We start from the raw sequence: 23,478 nt of genomic DNA on the forward strand, positions 1-23,478 counted from the left end.
TGATCTTGACTAAAGTAACTTCAGTCTAAATTTATCCATGCTATCTTTGCTCCATTTTTTCAAACCGTTCACGGTTTGATACAAATTTTAAAATTGGTTTATAATTAAAAATATTAATACTGACTTTGACTAAAATATGAACACTTTGACTAAAGTAGCTTCAATTTTACTTTATCTGTCATCTTTGGCTCCGTTTTTTCAACCCGTTCATGGTTTGATACAAATTTAAAATTTGGTTCATAATTTAAAAACCAATAATGGATTTGCAAAAATCTGGCTTTAAAACCATATTCAAATCACTTCCAAAAAAATATCTGAACTAGTCTTGCCCAATTAAATGAATGTGAACTTGAAATCTAATTAATATAATTGAACATTTAAAAATCAAACGAATGAAACAGAAGCACCTAAAAAGCCATTTCCCATTGAACAACAAACTAAGAATGTCCTTGAATGAGGAATTTGAAAAAGTAAACAACTTCAATAAATGTCCTTCGTGGGCAAGACTACTTTGCATCCTGTATTTCCCTGGAATAGATTGTTGTTTTCTTAACTCCAGCTTTCCCATTCTTAATATCATTTGATATTATGAACTATTTAATTTTGTATATTCGTTTACCATTCCAGATACTGAATGTAGATCAACAATAAAACTATTCTAAACGAAGTTCAACTCCTACAAAAATATTATTTTTCATCAGTCCTTGAGCTGACAAACTATCATGTTCAAACCACGCAATGAACTGCTGAAAATCAAAAAGTTAAAACAAGATATTGGAACAAGCACCGGTTACTTGCTCTAGGCATGGTGAAAATTCTCACCTGCGGGTCTGAGCATAGTCATCAGGTTCATCACTGTTCCCCCTCACATTGTCTTCAAGTGGCTCATTGAATTCATAATTGTCTGCTGCACCTGTTCCTTCATTTTGCTTGCTTCCGAATTCACCACTAGCTGAGCCAAGATCTCCACCAGAATTTCCACCAAATTGGTAATTACTAGTTTCAGCATTGCCACCGCCATAGCTTCCTGTAACACCAAAACCACCACCACCTCCATAGCTTCCACCCCTGCTGTTGTTTCCTCCATAACTATCACCGCCATAACTTCCACCCCTGCTGTCGCCATATCCACCTCCACCATAGCCACCACCACCACCACCATAACCACCACCACCATACCCACCACCTCCACCATAGCCACCTCCACCACCACCGAACCCTGGACGTGCCCTTTCTGTAGCATAATTCACCCGAATTCTCCGACCATGAAGATCCTGTAACACAACTATTAGAGATACCAAAGAAACATTGCCAATCTTGTAATGTAGGCAGACATTAGCATGATTAATCTATTGAACTAACTGTAACAATTACTCGATGCTAAATTCTAATGGAACTATCATGTGAAGAATTCTATCCTTGTTCCTTCTTTATTTTATATAGACAAGATTAATTGGTTAAACAATTTACTAAAACATGTATCTTTCAAAGTCTCGATCATGGTTATGAAATCTAACTCCATATTATAAGAATTCGTTGGTTTCACAAATATTCTTATTTTTAAACTTACTCCAGGAATACTAGGTTTTCACTAATTCATAAATAATATCAGGACAACTTTATAATTTCTTCAAACATACATATAAAATTACAGAAGTATTTAACAACATGCTTCCAACGTGAAATGTCACGAATGACATTTTTAAAAGTTAGCACGGACAATAGATAGTACCTGACCATCCAAGGCCTGAATTGCAGAAGATGCATCCTCACTTGTTGCAAAGGTTATGAAGGCAAAACCTCTTGACCTACCAGTTTCACGATCCATAATAACCTTGGCTGGAAGAATATCCAAAACATACAGTTTCAGAGCAGATATCAATAAGCAACATATTATGAAATTAAACATGTTTGCTCGACAAAGACATTTTTTAATGCTTGCTATATAAACATTTGATTGTTACCCGCCACTTTGTTACACAATACAGATGGTGGCTGTTAAAACACACTATCATCGCTAAAAACTACAATTGTGAAATTCATACGAAGACAGAGGACAGACTAAAGTATTTCTACTATGTACATAACTATCAATGAGTAGCCACTCTATCAAAGCATATTCATAATGTATGTCATTGGATTCTTCGGAACACTGAAAAAAGTATTCACAAATGACTTTTTTCCTTTTTCATGAGTGTGATATTTATTTATTACCTCTACCTCAAATAATGAAAAACTAGTGGACTATGTATGTCAGAAAAGTACCATCAAGAACTTCTCCATAGCGAGCAAATGCCTCCCGCAGGCTCATATCATCAGTGCTGTAAGAAATACCTGCAGCGAAAGTTTAAAAACTTAAGCTGAGTTCCATTCTGAAAATATACGTCATGCTAAGCTAAAGTACCTCCGACAAAAAGCTTTGCAGATGACATTGATCTAATTGCTTGGAAAAGTGAGGGGCTAGACATAGAAAAATCTTGATTCATGTGCTTGACAGCAGAATTCTTGAGTAGATTTCCAATTTTATTTAAGAACGCCATTGTTCAAACCTACAAAAGTATCACAAGCCAATAATTTACACAGTATGTTAATTGATCAATGTAACTTATGCTCATCGGCACACAAAAGTTCCAAACCCCAGATCATATTCTTTCATATTAAAAATAATCATCAATGCAATTGCAATGTATTTTCTCACTAGCCACAGCTCAAAAATTAAAAGTGACCACCAAACGTTGTGGAGTTGTGGTTGAACTCCACACTCCACAGCATCAAGTCTGTGGCGTGCCTTGTTCAATCCAATCGAAATACAGCGTATTCCCCACTTAACCATGAACTCATAGTAGTTATGGATTCGTGAATGAATGTTTTCAGTATCATTTCAGAAGGAATTCATTCCCAGTTAAAATTACTAACATATAATAGCCTTTCGCACCAAAAAGTTTGCCCCACTAGAAAGACACTGAATCGACAAGAACTCTTATATATGCTGAATACATGTTCATATGTGCAATAGGTCTGTCATAAACTTCTGAGGGAAAAAACAAACCCACCAGCCAAAGTACAAATAAAAAAAATGAGAATACCCACTTGTGATTTAAACAAAAAGAAGGCTAGCGGATCGTAAAAAATTAAATATTGCAGAGTGTAGGGCATAACCAAAGAGAAAAATAAGAAACTGCTACGAATCCAATAACAAGGGCATGCAGGGGAAAAAGAAACCAGCAAGAGTAAAATGTTGATAGACGTAAAAGAAATTAGTCCAAAGAAAGTTGTGAACTTTAGATCTTACCGGCCTTGTAGAACAGAACGGTGGTTCTGTTGTACTCGGTTCTCTCTTTCGGAGGCGCGTGAAGCTGTTAAAACCTAAAACCCTTGAATCTCCACGCTGAACTAAATAGGGCTTTGGCTCTGCAACTTGACACGTGGTGACTCTAGAATAAATAACACTAAAATAATGTACTCTGTTTTAAAACCCTTCCCCAACTTACCCTTCCAGAGAGTGGATTAATATTAAATATAATATCTCAAATTTAAAATATATTTCAGAGTCTGATGTAAAACATGATTCATGATCACAAATCCAAGGAAGAAAAAGAGTTAGCAAAAATTGATGATCTTTACAAAATCTATCTGATAAGAATTCAATATACAGTATATAAAATATTTTTTAGTTTATTTCAATAAAATTTCCAAAATTTATTTATGCACAAGACAATTTCATATTAAGAACATTTTTTTATAGGTGACAACGTTTTATAAATTTAGATATTCAATTGTATCATATAAAATTCTCTAAACGAAATAATAAAACGTTATTTTATTAAAAACTATATTTAACTATTTAAATGATATATTAAAATATATTGAATTATATAGTAAAGGAAATGTATATAAAGCATTTGTAATTAAGCTAGTCGTATTTGTTTCGAATGAAGTTAATGTTAAAATTGATTGGCAAACACGCATTATTTTCATTGCAAAGAATGGAAAGTGAATAATTGAGAGATAAAATCATTTTTTCAATCTTCAGATATATGCGCAGATTTAAAAATGTGGTCTTTATATTTATATTTATAACCGTGTTACTGGTTTCCATACTTGTGTATGAAGATTTAACATGAATGCGGTTCAAGACAAATGATGCAAATGTAATAATAACAATAATAAACATATAATAATAATAATAATTAATTTTTATTTTTTTTCGTTATAATAATTTTTATGATTATATATAATATTAATAATTATCATTTTATATTATTTTTACTAAAGTTATTTTAATAATTTTCAATTTATATAATTAAATCATTTTTTATCTGTGAAATATACTTTTACATTTATTATCATAAATTTTATTTCTAAATTTATTATCGCTTTCTTCCATATTATTAAAATAAACAAAATCAATTTATTCTCAAATACTCAAATTTATCTGCTTTCTCTCTCCTAAATATATTATCTAAAGTGAACATACTTCCAAATTATCCTCTAAATAAACACAACCTTAATGAAACAAATGTTATTAATTTCATGTTCAAGTTTCACGACAGAGAATAAACCCTTAAATTTTCTATTCTACATAATATATTTAAATAACCGGTAGTTTACTCTTAGATTAACTCGAGCTAACAATTAAAATAGAAGATATGTAGTATTGTAGTTTTCATGGTCCTATTAAATTTTCAATACACAAATAACAGTTCATCCAGAAGTATATAAAGCAAAAATAAATTTTCGTGTTACAAATTAAAATATACATAGACTGTAATATTATTTTATATTTTTATACATTTATTGATTATCATGATAAATTGTTTAACTTTTGTTATAATTAATTGAAATTCATAAAATGAATAATTAAGATTAGAGGTGAAAAAAATTCAAAATATAATAATTATTAATTGTTAAATATTATATACATATTCATTTTAATAATATTAAATTATTATAGGATTCTTTACACTTTTAACATATAAAAAACTGTTAATTTTATGGAACATATAAAATGCTATTAGAATGCTTAGAGTTAACCAACGTACCTACAACGTCAAAATATATGCAAGTTCCTAATTTATTAAGAATTGTATCACAATAAAATAAAAGTTTAATATTTAGAGTTTTACAAAAGATCTTATAAAAATAAAAAGTAATATCTTATGTCTATATGCTCCATCACCACCAAACACCAAACACTTGTTCTACAAAAACATAATCGTCTATTCGGATAATTAAGATCATCATTGCAACCTAGAAAACAAACAGAATATACAAACACAAATATAACGATAAACTAATATTACCAATAAATAAATATATATATATATATATATATATATATATATATATATATATATATATATAATTGAATTATGAAAATAACAATTAAACACAAGTGAATCAAACAATTCCTAAACATAAAGATGTTAACTCTAGACTTAACCATTCAGATATATGTACTGATGTAGAATTTTGGTGGGTTATGTATTTGTGGTAACCTTCAATTCTCTACAGAGTTATTGCCAATGAATTTTTCTCTACCATACACAAGGTTAGTCCTTTAATGCCTCAGGACAAGGTAAAGTTCCTATATTAGGACCTCCTACTCCTCTCACCACATACTCCACCATTCTCTACTTAAGATTGGATGATTATTAAAACATCATAAACACTTATACTAAATCCTTACATCAATACATACAAAATTTAAAACAACACGGGAAATTTCTCCTTGCAATTTCCTTTTATAACATACTTAATACATACATACAATCATATTATAGTTTATAAACTTACATAGTATTCATAGAAATTAACATGTTAGTTGGGAGGTAGGCCAATGTCAATTTGGCCAAAATATTTACAAAAATGTTCTCATGCATTTTTAATGTGGGATTTTGCTACACTTGATGTGGAAATGATGATATTGAAATCCCTTTGTGTTAGTGTAATGAGAATCAACGTTAAATGTCCTGCATCCAATAAAAGAATATACAAAATGAGTATTTATGAACTTTAGAGTTTACATGTTCTTATTAAACGAAGGATTTTAGTCAAGGAAAGGAAGAGCTGATGAGTAGAAAAGCCAAACTTAGGATATAGATTAAACCACTCCGAAAGAAGATCGAGTTATAGAAGTTAAAAGGCATTGTAGAATAAGTTCAATCGTTCACTTAAGTACCCTAAACCAGTAAAACTCAATCTTTTCCTGAGTGGCTCAATCTCTGTCCCAAATTTGACTTTGCTAGTCACTAACTCTTCTTCAACTTGGTCATACGCAAGACAAAAAGATGATACTCATTAAGAAAAAACTCATTTCATCGTAGTTGTTTTTATTGGTAAAAAGATGAACTGAGGTGAGTGGTAGGATACAAACAAAAGTTTCATGTGAGATAAAACAAGAGATGAACATGAATTTATATACATATAAGATACTTCCTTTGGTAAGAGGCCAAGTTGATGAAATAATTGTCAGAAAATTTTGAAATGAAGGATCTTGGCCTTGCCAAACAAATTCTTGGTTTGAAAATCTCCAAAGATAGATATGAAGGTATTTTAAACTTATCTCAAGATAAATATATAGAAAAAAATTTGCATAGCAGATTTAATGTTGGAAATGCTAAAACCAGAAATACAACTTTGGGAACTCACTTAAAGTTTTCAAAAGGGAAGCAATCTCACTTTACAAGGGTTCTCTGATGCATACTTGGAAGGATATCTGGATGGTAGAAAGATCACAACAAGTTACATTTTTACATTGGGTGGTACAACTATCAGTTGGAAGTCTAAACTTCAAGGAAGAGTCTCCCTCTCAACCATTGAAACTGAATATGTAGTTATCTTAGAAGCAGTAAAGGAGATGATATGGTTGAAGATCCATTAACCCATTGTCTTAAGGTTTTGGATAGAGAGTAATGTCAATCCTTTATGTGGTTGGAGTCAAATCTCATCGGTGTGGTATCTCCCTAGTTAACCTCCTCCTCGATAAACTCAACAAGTAGTATTAGAGCTAGGTTGAGCTCAAATGAGTACAATGAGAGTCAAATTAGGCTTAGACGAGTACAATGATCTCTGTATCAAAAGTCTTCCTAACAAAGGATTTCAGGTTAGTGTGTCTCGTTAAGATGAACGACAATACGAAAATGAATACTCAATTGCTTCTGCTAGAGGAAGAATGTACCAATGACAAAGGGACTCATCCTAGAAGGGGGAGATTGTTAGAATTTCAAGTGTGAGTCTAAGTCTAAAATTTGGTAGAAATGAGAAAGTAGAACACCGTATAAGGTTGAAGATCCATTAACCTATTGCCTTAAGGTTTTTGGTAGAGAGTGATGTTAATACCTTATATGGTTGGGCTCATATCTCATTGGTGTTGTATCTTTTCAGTGAACCTCCTCGGTAAACCCAATAATGAGAACTAAGATCCAATTTTGATAAACATAAAATACAAAAAAAGGACATTCATTGAAAGCCATGATTAAGTTCTCCAAAAATAGTCACGATCACAACTAAAAATGGAAACTTTAGGAAATAAACCTTAATGACAAAACATATTGTATAGAAAAACTCTCCACGAAATGTCATTACTAAAGACAAAGACTTGTTGCGTCTAACAAACATCACTTATGGAGTTGAGTTATGGAACCCTATAACCTTCACCACATCTCCAAGTTGGTACCTAAACAAGTCTGCAAATTAGGCCAAGTCGAAGGAGGCGACAAAGACCAAGTGGTGGAAGATGAAATCGAGGAAGGTGACGGAGGAAGTGGAGGGTTAAGATTGCGGATGTTGCTACGTATATAAGAAACTAACAACTCATTCAGTAATGACTAACCTGAATACTATGTCGTTAATGATTTAAACCCGTTAAATAAAATAACCAAATTGAACAAAAATTCTAAAAAATAAAATTATTTTAAACATAAAAAAAAACTCAAAATCTACTTTAAACAATTAAGCCAATATAAAATAAGTGTATTTTCTTTAATCATCAATAACATTTATCTTAACTTTATTATTATTGAAAAAAGAATTAATGTCATGACGAAGTGGGGCCTGAAGCCATCTCCACCCCGAATGAAGGTCCGCCACTACTGTTGAGAAACTTTTTCTTAAGAGCCAAAACAAATTTCATTAAAGAGATATTTCATTCTTTCTTCTCACCAACCAACCCATGGTGCTGCCAAAGGTGGGTCCCAAAATTATGATGCAACACTTGCTGTAACCCAACTCATTCATAAGATGTTTGAAATATTCTGTGACCAAAATATATAACAAAATAATGTCACTTCACAATATCCTTGATGAAGAAAAAATTAACCACTGGTGTGGATTTCATACATCTTCATCCAAATAATCTAATTCAAGAATATCATAGATATGTCATTTGGTTCATGCTCCATGAATTTTTGAATAAAGTTAGTTAAATCGAATAAAAGGTCTCGAACAACTAGAAAGGAAATAGTAAAGCAAACAAAATTTTTAATAATTTAATATGATTGAATTAGAATTTTAGATTACAACTTAAATAGTTACATTCTCACTGCGCGGTCATTCATCTATATTTTATTAGATTGAATTTTAAGTTAGAAGAAAATCAACCAAATGAGAACATTAAATATGAACACACCTTTGCTTGTCTATTACGTTTATTTTAAGCTTGACCTGTCCAATTTTCAGTACGCAATAATGGTATTCCACGTAGAAACTCCTAAAAATCAGTGATGTATAATTTTCATCTGTTACAAGTGAAATTCATTACACGAGAATAGAGACTGTTAGATTGTAGATGTTGAAGTTTCTTTTGACTCATTCCATGGCAGCAACACTATATTATTTTCCCCTAAAGCCAGTAAATACTACTAAGATGGTTCGTCTGCACCATTGGTTCATGAAAATGAAGTTGATCGAGACTCAAATCCCAAGAGCTAGGACAATTTCTCACCCAATCAATGACAGGAATGAAAATAACCACTACCCGTGAAGAAGAAGGACTATTTTGATTGTTGCCACTTGGTCATTTAGAATTACCCAATTGAATTTGAAGATTGGTTTTCAATTCAACAAACTCTGATGAAGTGATCCAATGGAGGATACCACGTGGCATTATTTTGTCAAGCATTAGAAATTGTTGAAGATTCAACAAACTTAATTGTTCCATGTGTGTTTCATTTCTTATTGATTTTACTTTAGGTCTCTGTCTATAAAGTTCTATTTTGTTTGGTTGAATTCATCACATCCTTATTCTGGTCCCAATTCAGCTTATTGTTGAACTACTTTTCTTTTTTCTTTATAAATTTTCTGTTGAGCATCTGAATATTGTGAAAAGTCTTTGGTTTCTGATGATTTAGTAGCAGTAATCCTTACAATTTAGGACAACTTTTATTCATTTCTTTAAATATACATAATTTGAAGTAACTATTAAATGAATAAGCTGATCGAATTATCTTAATCATAATTTACTTACACTTTACTTCTGCATAATAATTTACAGATATAACTGTGAAAAACAGGATTTTTCCACTTAGAAGTTACAAGCACAGTTATTTTTTTTTGCTTAATTTGGTGGCCATAAATTTGCCGACTGTGAATGCTCAAGATTCAGCCACAAGGTTGGGATTGTAGTAACTACTAAGAATTTCTTGAAGCTTTAAAAGATAATTTGAATCATAGCTCAGATCACAAAACATTGAATGTCTACGTAATGCATATTTTTCAAAAAAGGGATTCCTGGCATAGTTTTCGGTCAAAGGGAGAGATATTTCGTTACTCAAAAGAACAACTAAATTTCTAGTCTTTAAACAATAAAATAAGGCCAGCAAAAGAGACTCTTTAACATTTTCTCATATGTTCATTCTCATTCAAAACCCCTTTTTCTTTGAAGAATTGCCACAAGAGAAGAAAGATTGGTTGTTGCTTGTGGCAAGCCCTTGGTGGGTGCTTCCTCTGGTGCATTAATTTATTCCCTTTAAGTTTTGGAGAGCATGAAGGTGGGCAAAGGGACTCATTACCTTCATGATTCACATGGCATGATAAAAAGAGTTAGGTCCAAATTCAATTTTTCATTTAAAATATTGACCAGTGATGTGACTATTGGCCATTTGCATTCAGGACCCTCCCAAGATTTCAAGTTGCTCAAGCAAGTGTCTCTTTCAGTAAATAGGGTTACACTTCCAGGGGAAAAGACCAAGTGCTCTTCACCAATTTCTTAAATAGCAGTATTAGACTCCTTGAACTTTTCTTCTTAAACAATAAAGCCCATTAAAAAATATTGCTTTAATTTTTAATTTTTTTTTCCTAGAACTGTGTCTGCTTCATCTCCTTGAGAAGAAAGCCACAATATCTTACACTTGAAAATGATGGCACTGCAATTAGTAACAAATTGCTTTTTTCTGATGAATGCATCTGGCATGAAAATCGCAAGTTGACTTCAAATGTCTTCATTCCATACAATGCCACCAGCTATAGGTCAAATTTATAATATATCTTTTTTCTTATCAAGAGCCATTTCAAATGTTATTTCTAGATTTTGACCACAATGGATTTCTTTGATGACCATGCACTGGAGTCAAAATGCTTACCAACTATCTGAATTGGCTTATGGTCTTGTATGCCTCAATAAACATAACCTAGAAATTTATGCAAGTTATAACCGTGCTAAAGTTTGGTGGGAATTGAATTACCAGAGAATTTCAATATTATAGAAGCATGTTGTTTCATTATACTCCATTCTTTTAGATTTATTGCATTTGTTGAACAGATAGATCAACTTCAGGAGAAAGAAAACAGAATATGGTATCACTCTATTTTGGAATCAAATCAAATTTAAGTAAATCAAAAGAATAATACATTGCAAAATGGCAGATGAAACTCTTACAGTCATTAAATATAATACACACTAAGTGGGACAATAAGGTTTTGACCTGGAAACCCTAACCTGTTTATGAACACATACAAGCCTGTAAAAGAGAACATGATTATTCTTGCCTATTTGCTATCACTACCTTCTATGAGGATTTTGCAACCACTTTTGAGATCCTTCAAAGAAATCCAAAAGGTAGTTTTCTAAATCATCAGCACTGTACTTAATGATTTTGTCACTTATGTGACTGTTATGCCTTCCAACAAAAGTTCTATAAGCTTGGATTACTTTGAGAGATATAGAAATCCGTAAATCTTCGCGAAGCTGAATATCTGGGATAAGCCAAGCTGTCTGGATCCTGTAAACATCCTCAAAACCAAGGTAGAAGCTTCGTAGCCTCTCTTTAAGAAGACTTTTTGAGACCGAATTTGTACCCGGAACAAGAATCCCTTCATCCTTTAGTAAGAGAAGAATGGAACTCCAACTAGCCCTCTCATATTTCATTGCATGCTGCTGAAACTTCCAATTGCGCTTTCGAATCCATTCATCTCCAAACACCAGCCTGAGTTCAGACCCCTTGACCTTTTCAGCCATGTAATGCAGGTTGTTCATCAAGAACAAGTGCTGCAAGGAGACTTCTTTGTATAACTTAGACTTCTCCTCAAGGTTGCTTTCCAAGATAGATGCGAGTGATCGGAAGTGAAGGGCCATTGAGGAAACTCTACATGGAGACCCATGGCTTCTGCTATCTTCTTCTGTACCAGGGCTCATGTCAGGTGACAGCGAAATGGATTCTTCCTCTTCCTGGTCCTTCAGAAGTAGATTGAGTATGTCAGTGTAGTCTGTAAGGGTTCTGAGATAATTCATAACATATTTGGTTAAAGGATGTATCCCACCACCAACAAAAGGGGTTGATGATGCATTTGTTGCAATGGCATTTTCAAATTCAAAAAATGTTGCCCTCACACAATCGCCTAGTCTCTTCAGAACTTCATGACATTCAATTTTAACCGAGGAACCAACCTCATCTGTGTACAAAGCATCAATGTCTGGCATAAGGTCTTGCAGAACCTCGTACATGTCAAGAACACGGAACAATTTCTCAGGTTGGTGAGGGCCAATGGACATGGCTTCACCGAAATTCAGAAGCTGCAATATCGAAGCCTTAGATGCATCAACAAAACAAGATAGACTGACAGGCTCACCCTCCCCAAAAATCTGGTCACTGAGCCACCTCTCACTTGCAAGATACACCCTAACAAAGATCTTGACGGCCCAAATCCATCTTTTGATTTTGGAATTCAGAGTACCCCATTGCATTTTCAGAACGTCCTCGATGCTGAGCCTTTCCATTTCAAGAATGAAGAGGCACTCGTCTAGGGCATCCCTCCGGACAATGATATAAGCATTGGAACATTCCTGGCAATAATTTGAAGCAAAAAGTAAGTTTGCAATACACCTGAGATCCGGGATCACGGCTGGATGAACCAAATTAATGATATGCTCCTCAGACGCTCTGCTGACACTATCTCTTTGAAGTGATTCCTCAACCGATTCATCACCTATAGAGATTATGGAGTTCTCATCAACAACATCTTCCTCACTGGAACGAAAAGAGACATATTCAGGCTCAAAAGGTTGCCTGTTCTGGATAAGCAAGTTACTGAATTCTTCTTCAAGGCGTGCCATAGCAGTTTGAAGAACACTATAAGCCCTCTGCAGAAACTCGTACTCTTGATCCTCTTTCCTCAAATGCAAGCTTTCCAACTTCTCAATCAACCTGCGGGCCTCGTTAGCAGCATTCAGATACTCAGACGCTTCTTCAGTTCCCAAATCCCAAATCATGGACTGATCCTCCTCCCATCTCATAATTTTCTCCTGAATCACATTAAGTCTTTCTTCAATAGCATTAAGACCCTCATCATCCTCCTCCTCTTCCTCCTCGTCATCAGCACCACCATCATGATCATTGCCGCCCTCCCCTCCTTGGCCTTGTTTTCCCTCCTCCTTCTCACTAGGTACGGACATGGAAGACAATCTGGTCCCAAGATCAGCCAGAATTTTCTTGGCATCACTGGTAAGGGTCTTATTCGGCCCTAGTGCCTTCACAATATGCCTTACTGCAGCAATCAAGTTCTCCTCTCTTTCTAGCTCTCCAATCGCAGACTCAGACTCCTCTACAGCCATTGAAAAACCCCACTTCAACAAACAACAATCACCAAAACCACTTCCAACCTTTTTGAACCCCAAAATCAAGCTCAACACTTCCTCCTCCACAATCCTCCAATTTACCCACTTCAACAATTTATAAGCAACCAAATTCAACACCAAAAGTTCAGGTGGCTAAGATGAAAATCCTCCTTCTGCCTGCAGAAACCCCCAAAACAAAATTAACTGTTATCATAGATACAAAACAAAACCCATAACAAAACCAGCAAAATAAAGATATTGCAACCCCCAGATGAACCGGGAAGAATAACAGCAGGATAATTATGAAACAAGAAAATGGAACACATAAAAAATTTACCTTTACTTCCGTCCTGGATATCAGGAAAACCCAACAAAAATCTGAGTGAAGAAGAAGCAGGAGAATTGAAAGGTGAGCAAGATCTGGAAGGACGGAAGAAGTATCAAAAGCACTGAACGCTCTGTTTTGACTTTTATGAAGGCAGACACAGTTGTGTTAACAAGGAGAAAGGGAAGGAGAAGGAAGAGCTCTTTTAGGAGCTTTAAAAAGATAAAATAAATATAATAATAATAGTAATGACAATGATAATATGAAAAATATTGGCGTGGCTGCGATTTCTATTACCAATCTCAAATTCGTTTTCTTTCTACTGCTTGTTACTACCCTTTACGATCTATCCTTAAAATATTGAAATTTTCGTACTGGTCCTTGTTCTGGTTGGTTTGTACGACTATCACCTTTTTTTTTTTTAAATTAATTTTCTTTTCTTAATTATTTGAGCACTCTTAATTCTTTTATATGGTGTGGATTTTGACATATAAAAAGCTCAGATGTATAAATATTTTTTTAATTCATCGAAATACCTTTGAAAAAGACAAAATTACACGGAACTATAAAACAATAAAACAGACAATAACTAAAATTGATGTCAGAACAGGTATGCTTTGGAAAAGCGTATATGATTTATATATATGTGTTCTATTGTGTATACAAGTGGCAATTAGTGAATTTATTTTTAAAATAAGCAAATAAATAAAAAGTGATTTTCATCATGAAATATTATTATGATCAGACACCTTCTTTTCATTAAGAAAACTAGTTATAAATTTAATAAAGATACTGTTAAAAAAATTTCTTTTTAAATCAATAAATACATATTTTGAGGAACTATTTTAGAACTTATCTCTTGTTATGTTATAAGCTTTGTTCACATGATGTATCTAAATCAATCGAATGGGTTCATTCAAGAGTTTCTTCTACTACTGTTTGTGCTTTTGACTTATTGGACTCTTGTCTTTTTCCTTTGGGTGTAAGTGGGACAACACATACACATATCTATACATTCAATATACATTGTCTTCTTTGAACTAAACTATTCATGTACATTTTTTTAACTTTTCATATTGATCTCTTATTCTATTCGAAGTGTGATTCTGTTTACAGGGAAAAGAAAAAGTTTTTCTTTCATTTTCTGATGCGATCTTTGTTTACTACATACTTTTTATTAGATTTGGACAACTTTCTTAACAATGCGAAAAAAACTATGTATTTTTGTTATTAGATTCAAGCAGGTACGTGTGTGTGAACATAATTCATGTCTCCTCATAGTGTTTTCTTATTCAAAAAAGAGAAAAGTTATGAACATAATATATTTTGAGAAAGGGAATTTGGAAGTGTTGTTGTAGTGATAACAACAGTGTTATAGAGATGTGATGGTGAATAATTTGGACGGCAGAAACATAATTAAGAATTGACAGACAATAAAGAAGAGGCATTATTTTACTTTGATATATAAAGTGTAAACAGTGACTCAATCATCATAAAATTAGTTAACATCTGGGCTCCATTGCTGCTTTTTCAGGTTCTTTCACGACAAAATGACACAGAAAATAAGCACAAAATGGCCTTTGATTCACACCAAAAGTAGAAAGAAAGAGGTTTGGTCAATGTGGTTTTCGTAAAGTCCTACAATTACAGCAAAGATGCACATTTGTGATGTTGTTGGAGAGCATTAACACTTCCTTTGATTCCACACTTCAATTTGTAGCAGCAAATATAGAAAGGAGAGAATTAGAGATGATCACTGTTAACTTGATTTTATTTGAAGAAGAAAGTTACATTTTATCACTTATAATGTTTTTGTGTATTGCATTGTAGATTTTTTTTTCACATATAGATTAGAAAATTACTTAGAGAGAGCATATTATGCTAGATATTTATACACATAACACATTTTCTTAGGTCATAACTCACTTTCTGGAAATTTTGAATTCTAAATTATGATTGGAAAGAAACTTGTTGAAAAATAGAATTTTTATTTTTTTTCCATCTAAAAAGAAGGGGAAGAGATTTTTGAAAAAAAAAATTACAAAAAATAATACAATTCAAAATTCAATTTTTGATATTGAAAAAAAAACATGTTATTTATGTAAATATTTGACATAATATGCTATTTGGATAATATTTAAATCAAAATATACTATTTGGGTGAAAAATCTTGAATTGTGACCAAGGATTCAATTTATGTTGCTAAAATAATAAAGAATTGTATACTTAATTCTGAAATATTATAACAATAATCACAATAATAATAATAATACATTTTTTATATTATAAAAATTTAAAAATAACGTTGAAAATGAAAATAAAAGTAATGATAATAAATAAATTTATTTAACTTTCTTCTCAATCTTACTATATTTAAATAATTTATATTTTATTTTTTTAACTTTCTTTCACATCGTCAAACAAAAAAAGATAATGAGAAACTTACCAAATTAATAAGAAAATGGTGTACGATTAAAATAATGAAAATATTAATACAATATTACCTTATATTGTAAAAATATATATATTATATCACATTTTAGAAATGATATAAAAAGAAACTTGTAGACATCTAGAATCGATGAACCCTAAACCCTTGAAATGCAAGCAAACTTTCAGCGTTAGAAAATTCTTGTAACAAGTATGTAATGGTTTCAACATAATTATTCTAATTTGACATTACTTTTTCTTAATACACATGCTTATTAGATGTAATTTTCAAACACCCAAAAGATCCTAGACAATCAGACGAATTATTTGTAAGAATAAATGTGCAATCACACAATTTAGAAACTGAAAAGAACATGATCTAATCAGTGACATCATACAAAGAATGATCATTAAACGATACGTGAACAAGTTTTAGAAGCACCTTCTAGACCCTTTTACACAATTTCTATACAAGGGTTTGCAGAAACAGAATTCGAAAGTTGACCCGACATCCATGGTAAACATTTTACATTATTATCTTTTATATAGTCAAAGTGTGCAGTCAATAAAAAATGTGGCACTTGTCTCCAACATTAGGTACCTTACTTTTGCAGAAAAGCGAAAATGATGCAACCAATGAAGGAAAGTCTCCCTTGTGTCAAACACGGTATGCCATAACATATTGTTTAATTATCTAATACCAATTGTAGGACCATATTAATGTGCTTGCCAACAAGAGATAAGACATAAAAAATCATGATGAGACGATAAGATATCTACTTTTTTTTATAAAAACATTTTTATTTCTCTAACAACTGTCTTTTAACATTTTCCTTGACCTTAATATGTTAACCAGACATGCCCTGTTTTTAAGTTACTTAACCCTCTGTTTTGATACAAATTAGACTTGTTTTGATACAAATTAGATTTGTTTTGATACAAATTAGATATGTTTTGAAGAAATTTTCTGTTAAAAATATAAAAGTTATTTCACTAGGAAAAAAAATACAAATTTCAGTTAATTGGTTGACAACGAAAAATGTCACATTTGTTCAGAACGATAACAAGACAATAGAAATTAGCATCTCTGGCTTTTACACTTGTTTCTCTCTCTCTTTCCTTTTCTTTTTCTTTTTTACCTTTGTCATTGTTTTCTTTTTGTCACCTCATTTTCCCTTAAGAACATTTTATTTTTGCTGTTTCAGGACTTGGGAAGAGGCTTTCCTGCAAGGAATGATGTGAATAACTGAAGGGCTGCTCTTGGCTTGAATAGAGGCACTTCATGCCCTGCTCCTCTCACTGTTGCAAATGTTACTCCTTCGTACACTTCTGTCCACCCTCCAACCTTCACATAAACACCACAAAATTTCCCTCACTTTCTATAACTCAACTATGTCAATTCAATTTTTCATTTTCATACAATACAGAAAAACTTGCATTCACTTCCCACTGTATCCTCTTAAATGACACTCATAACTTTTTTAAAGAATAAGGATGTGCATTTAAATGTGAATATATCAAAGTATGCACATGCATCCTTTAAGGATTTGCCTGTGTATCACATGTGATGAAAAATTGCAGTGAACATGATAATTTGAAAACTCTGTTTACTGTGTATATAGTAGTAGCTGTTGCCTCAACATAATTGCAGTTTTTTTTTTCAGTTTTGAGCCAAATTGTAGGTTTGCTCCACAATGGAGGATGAAACTAAAGTAGGGGCTAGAAGCTGTAGGGAAATGCTGGTAAAGGAACATTTTAAAATAATGATTGAAGGTAGGACAGTAGGACCTTCAGACTTTAAAGTTCACCGTTTGGCATCAGGTGAAGGTTGATTTTGAAACAATACACACCAGAAATGTTTAATTAACTACCCTAGGATTCAAGACCATTAATTAATACAGTTGACTATTCCTTTGTCATAACTAAGCTTCATTATCCACTCTAACAAAATTTCTTTTTCATGTGTAGCTTGATAGCTAATTAAAACAGTGCAATATATAAGGCAATAACTGCTAAGTAGTAATTACTCAGAAATGTGTATGGGAGAGGAAGAACAATTTCAAACCACTTACCTGATTTTTGACATACCAAGGATACCATGGTATTTTAGTTGACAACTTAAGCTGTGCAAGGGCATATCTTGTTGCTGTGACAGGTACCACTGAGTCCACGTCCCCACTGTATTAGCAAAAAGTGTCAAACATAATTGATATGCATCTAACCATTAATCTTTGACTTGAACTGCACTATCTCGTGTGAGAGAAAAAGAGACATGGGACAATTAATGGGATTTGCCTCAATTTAGGCATGGTTCTTTAGATGTTCTTGATCCTGTTCTCTAGTCAAAACTTCAAAGTTAATGTTTCAATCTGATAACTTATTTTAACTTTTAATATAAACTTTTGTTCAATAGAAGTGAAACTCTGATTCTAAGATACAAAAGATATACTTGAACTATATGCATTTCAAACTAGATGGTGCAGCCACAAGAGAGTCTTAAGGGTGCACGCATAGAAGAGCTGTATATATGCATTTAAAAACCAACCTGAACACCCAAACTCTTATTCCGTGAGCTATCAACTCTCTATAAATGGGAAGAACAGATACATCTGTATCATTCCAGTTCCGATTCAAAACCTCACTGCACCAAATAAAAACAAACATAATCATCAATAAACCCTTTATTCAATCCTTCATAAAGTCTACAGCACAAACTTACCTGCAAGCAGTCCACTTATAAGGGATTCTAGTTGTGTTAGCGTGGAGGGCTTTCTGAACATCAGGTCTGTTGTAGTAAATCTCTGCATACTTTTCTGTACATGGATCATAGCCAGACCAATGCCTAAAAGCCTGTGAATAAATAAATTCTCCATAAGCTCGTACGAACAAGATTATATGTCATATATACAGAAAGAAACAACATCGTACGATAAATTCAATGTCAACTATTTAACCTTGCACAAATATTCAAAATTATTAATTAACTTTTATCTTGTATAAAACTGCCAATGTTTTCATAATTGTTCTTTTAAAAGGAACACATTCCAAAGTAACAACTTGATTGTATACTTTCATCATGAACATTTTTTTGGGGTGATCAATATATCTCAGTTAAGAGATTAAAGACTAATTCTATCAGTGCATAAAACTCTTTTAAGATAATGACATCTTTATCTGTTCTTCACACATTCAGAGTTGAAAATAAAATCTCTAATCACATATTTAAAGGAGATAGTTAGTTATTTATCAGGGTATGTTGATCTCATGTATTGAACACTAACATGTTGCTTCTTAAAAGATGTGATGTGACTACACAGAATTATGAAGAAAATGATTACAGTGGGAGGGAGATAGTAGTAGTGAAAATTAAATCGATACCTTATGGGGTCGGTGAGGCAAGCGCATGGTGTGGCGGGTGGGAGAGGTACTACCATCAGAGTTGTTGCATGGAGGAGCATAGATGTTGTACTGATCAATGTTACCGAATTCTTGATCCATGGCATAGCTATACACTGACTCACACTCATCAGATTCCTTCTGCCGGTGAAAATCACATGTACTCATCAATTGCCGGTAAGTCTGGTCCGAGATCATAGCATGGCTCCACCAATATGTCACTGTCCCCAAGTTATCATAGTAGTTGTCTGTCACTGCATTTCCTACCTGCATTGCATTTTCATATATATCATTAACAATGCCTCATTCAATATACTAAATTTCATTTCACCTCACTAACCATTATGCCTTTCAGATTGATGGGGTGCTTGCTTTTTGCGTTATGGTTCATTATTTCCTTAGCTAATTGAGGAACATAATGGCCTGCATAGCTCTCTCCAGTGATATAAAGTTCCCGGTGTTTGTAACGGGGGAACCGTTCCAGCCATTGGAGAACAAATTCCAGAGAGTCTTGGGCTGAAAAGTGATATACAGAATTCAACACACATAAAAGGATATATAGAATTCATTAGTCATTGATTAGAAAAATGATTAATCACTATATTTATGAAGAGACGTTTAAGAGGAGAAACAAAGAAAATGAGTTGGTAGATATCATCATAACTTGGTATGATTCGTTTTTGAGAGACCAACATTTAGTTGCTGATAAAGTCATCAAATGGATGTGAAAAGTGGTAAAGCTGAACTCTAGTCTCTAGGTGTTGTTTTCAGCTGAATCACGTTGTGGAAGTTTCAACTACGATGATGAGAAATTTTTGTACTGGAGCGAGTGCTGCAAGTACAATGTGGCTATGTTGATGAGGTACGTGGTTGCTCAATACATAAATTATTATGTGATAAACGTGGACCACCAAAATTGGTCCATCATTATCAACTGGCAATTATGTTCCGGGACACACTTATCAACTCATAATAATAATAATAATAATAATAATAATAATAATAATAATAATAAATAATAATAATAATAATAATAATAATAATAATGTTAGAAGCAGTAATTAACATTTTATCACTAGTTATAGGACATGTACATCTTTATTATTTTCCATGGCCTACCAAGAAAATCATCACTATAGGGAAAATATATGAAGCGTGAACAGTGGTGACAATTAATGAGGATTGAGGGTTGTGGGACCTACCAGTGCGGTGGTCGCCGGTGTCAAGGAGGTCGGAGGAACGGTTGGTGTACGAAAAGCCAACGCCGGCCGGAGCTTCCAAGAACAAGAGGTTGGCCACAGTGTTCCATGAAAACTTGTTAATGTATAGCCCAGAAGCTGTTTTGTTTATTCTAAATGGTCCAATCTCTTCAGATGCTCCATATGCCACTGATGAACATCCTGGACCTAATATACAACAAATTTGCACACTACGTTAAAATATGGATTTGGGTTTACTTTCTTTACCATTATGTTCAAACATTTCCTTATTCATTGATTTTTTTACCATTATCTTTATCAATTATGGTCTAAGAAATTTATGATAGAGTAATAATAATATATCCTCCTAAAATCTCCCTACTACTTGAGAAAAAAATCTCTTCACTACTCTCTTTCAAGACTTTCAAATATTTAAGATTTTTACAGATATACATTTTGACCAAATTACCCTTATTTATTGTTTTACAGTTGTTTATATTATTTCCAACTACTTCATTTACACTCAAACTTCTATACCATTGCCGCTACAAAATAGCATAGATGTTCTACTATGAGTATCTTCTAAAAGTTAAATTCATTAATGTACATAAATAACCTTAATTACTCAATCATGTAAAGGCGTGGTTGGAATTAATATATGGTTAAATGTCTTAAAAAATATGAGATGCATCTAAAATTACTATAACATGTAAAAACAAGTGCAGAGTTATTAAAAGAATTAGAAAGTATTTCATTCTAAGTTGTAGTGGTTAAGAAAGTAAAACAAAAGGTTGATATTAGAAAGTGTTATCCATATATATGTTTCGTTGTAAAGATGTTAGTTAATGAGTTAGTGATTGAGAAAAGAAGAGGTATGTTTTGGTGAGAAAGGATTTAATGAGATTAATTAAAGACGAATTAAATGGTTGGATAGATATAAATGTGCATAATAGGGAGAGAAAGGTGTAGGCAATGTGCTAAACATAGGGTTGCATTGATGGTGTGGCAATGGCAGCTGACAAGTTGCATAACAGAACCTTAAATAATGGCTATGAGCCTATTTAATCATTAATGAGTCTGGTTTTTAGTTGCTTTCAAGCATTAAGTGCCATGCGTGTGTAAGTGTGCGTCTCTGTATGTATCTGTGATTCATACACAGAAAAAAGAAATAGAGAGAGAAAAATAGAGTGCAGAAGTTCACTGTGTGTACCATTCATCGTTAGTTAGGTCATCATTCCAAGCTATCCATTGCCATTTGCCAACCCACTCATGTGGGCTCTACCTACACTTTCTTTTGTTTCTTTCACGGTACACAAATTCAATGCATTTCCACATCCAAATTTCGTTTTTAAATTTTTCATTTTTCTCCCTCCAATTCAACACCCCAGAAATGCAATCAAAAGCGGGTTTAATTAAAGAAGCCATTTTAAAAAGTAAGTAACACGGAAAAAGAATAAATGTTTTCATTGAATTTCAAGTCAAACTTATAAGCTTACGCATAAGCGGTATTTAAGGAAAAGAAGTAAAACTTCTTATTAATTAATGATGCACAGAAAAATATTTAAAGGGTTCAAAAAAATATAGTGGTATTTGTACATTTCGTTGACTGGTATGTCGGTAGCAAAATAGTATTAGCTGTATTTTTTAACCCTTTGATGGCATTACTGAAAGCAAAAGATTAAAAATACCAAATGAGGAAAACAAAACCAAAACCATTCTCTAATCAAGACGCGATATAACAGTGACTTCAGCTATGCACAGACCGTTAAGAAAACATAAAATTTGCATGCAATTGTTCTTCCTTAATCAAAACGTTAAAGTGACCTGTGATGTGTGAGAAAGAGAAATGGTCCGGTAGTAATTTTGGATCATCAGAATCATTTGAGATCATAGTGGTTGAAGATGATATGCAGTGGTTTTCTGTGTAAGAAAGAGAAGAGGTTTTGAATGGTTGGAAGATGTAACTTCTAACCTCCATTGAGCCAAATGACCAAAGGTTTGGTGAGAGGATTTTGTGCAGCTTCAGTGAGCCAGTAAAAGAGAGCTCTACCAGCAACCTTGTTGACAGTAACATAGCCAGAAAATTGCTGAAATGACACCTTAGGCTGGCCAGGGAGTGCCAAAATCCTATCAACAGCTTCTTCTTCTTCTCCTGCTTTAGCACAAGAGGCTCCGACCAAGATCATTACAACCCAAATGAAGAGATGAGAAAAGATCTGTTTTTTCCCCATGGCTTGGTGTGGTGAGTGAAAATGAAGAAAAGGGTGTGAGGAAGAATGAGCAAAAGAGCAAAAGAGAAAGGAAAATGTGTATGAACTGGTGGTTGTGTACGAGAGTGAGAGTGAAAAGAGTTAGGAAAATGGTGGATTAAATAGGAGAGAGAGGGGAAGAGTGCCATGAGTGTCATAAACACTTTTGGCACTTTGGCTACATACCAGTTTTCGTTCAAAATACTATTTTGACCCTATTTTGTCTAGCTACTATACTAATTTTGGTTTATCTTATAACCAAAGAATGTCGATATAGAAACTGTAGAGGAAGAAAAATATGTGTAAAGGTGTCAGTTGTTACACCTAGTTCATGTTAGGTAGGACTTAGGAGTTTCAATAAAATCATTATATAGGATATATGGATCCACTGCCGTTGAAAAATGTTTAAGAAAATAATTACAGAGAGTGCAATTTCATCAAACACACAATTCATTCTTCCTTCATTATACTTTTCGATAATGGTAATCGATATCTTAAGAGGATTAGTTAAGAAATTAATACATATTAAAAATCACATGATAACCTATTAAGAAAACCATAACAGAACGTGCATTTTCTAATCCCAATAAAAGGTTTCTTTTTTTCAGCTGAAGACACTGGTTATAGCCTTACTTTTTAAATTTTAATGAATATTTTTATATAAATAAGAATAATATATGAGTGAAGCTCTTTCTATTTATTTTGGGAGATGTTTATCAAAATATTTAATGTTTAATTACATTTTTTTATCTATCCATTCTATTTATCGTTATTTTGTAAGAAAATCATCATAAATTTTGATGTCTACTAAACATAAAATTTAACAAA

The 23,478-nt window shown here is 32.9% G+C and overlaps 3 protein-coding genes across 3 annotated transcripts; all 3 read right to left on the bottom strand.

The window, feature by feature from the left end:
- Positions 1 to 637: 637 nt before the first annotated feature.
- Positions 638 to 3,447, bottom strand: LOC124821731 (uncharacterized). Its single transcript, XM_047293662.2, has 5 exons — positions 3,293 to 3,447; positions 2,405 to 2,549; positions 2,266 to 2,334; positions 1,733 to 1,839; positions 638 to 1,274 (listed from the first exon to the last, which is right to left on the bottom strand). The coding sequence occupies exons 2-5, from the start codon at positions 2,538 to 2,540 to the stop codon at positions 819 to 821; spliced, it is 768 nt and encodes a 255-aa protein (XP_047149618.2). The 5' UTR covers positions 2,541 to 2,549; positions 3,293 to 3,447; the 3' UTR covers positions 638 to 818.
- Positions 3,448 to 10,823: 7,376 nt separating this feature from the next.
- On the bottom strand, positions 10,824 to 13,647 carry EXO70E1 (exocyst subunit exo70 family protein E1). Its single transcript, XM_047304421.2, has 2 exons — positions 13,389 to 13,647; positions 10,824 to 13,228 (listed from the first exon to the last, which is right to left on the bottom strand). The coding sequence occupies exon 2, from the start codon at positions 13,046 to 13,048 to the stop codon at positions 11,000 to 11,002; it is 2,049 nt and encodes a 682-aa protein (XP_047160377.1). The 5' UTR covers positions 13,049 to 13,228; positions 13,389 to 13,647; the 3' UTR covers positions 10,824 to 10,999.
- A 3,153-nt stretch (positions 13,648 to 16,800) lies between these two features.
- SCPL25 (serine carboxypeptidase-like 25) lies at positions 16,801 to 22,756 on the bottom strand. Its single transcript, XM_047304422.2, has 8 exons — positions 22,374 to 22,756; positions 20,405 to 20,608; positions 19,543 to 19,718; positions 19,185 to 19,469; positions 18,526 to 18,656; positions 18,352 to 18,447; positions 17,879 to 17,984; positions 16,801 to 17,151 (listed from the first exon to the last, which is right to left on the bottom strand). The coding sequence occupies exons 1-8, from the start codon at positions 22,630 to 22,632 to the stop codon at positions 17,008 to 17,010; spliced, it is 1,401 nt and encodes a 466-aa protein (XP_047160378.1). The 5' UTR covers positions 22,633 to 22,756; the 3' UTR covers positions 16,801 to 17,007.
- Positions 22,757 to 23,478: the final 722 nt, after the last annotated feature.

Source organism: Vigna umbellata, chromosome 4, assembly GCF_029865625.1.
Source record: "Vigna umbellata cultivar VRB3 chromosome 4, Vumbellata_1.0, whole genome shotgun sequence".
In the NCBI taxonomy this organism is placed as follows: Eukaryota; Viridiplantae; Streptophyta; class Magnoliopsida; order Fabales; family Fabaceae; genus Vigna; species Vigna umbellata.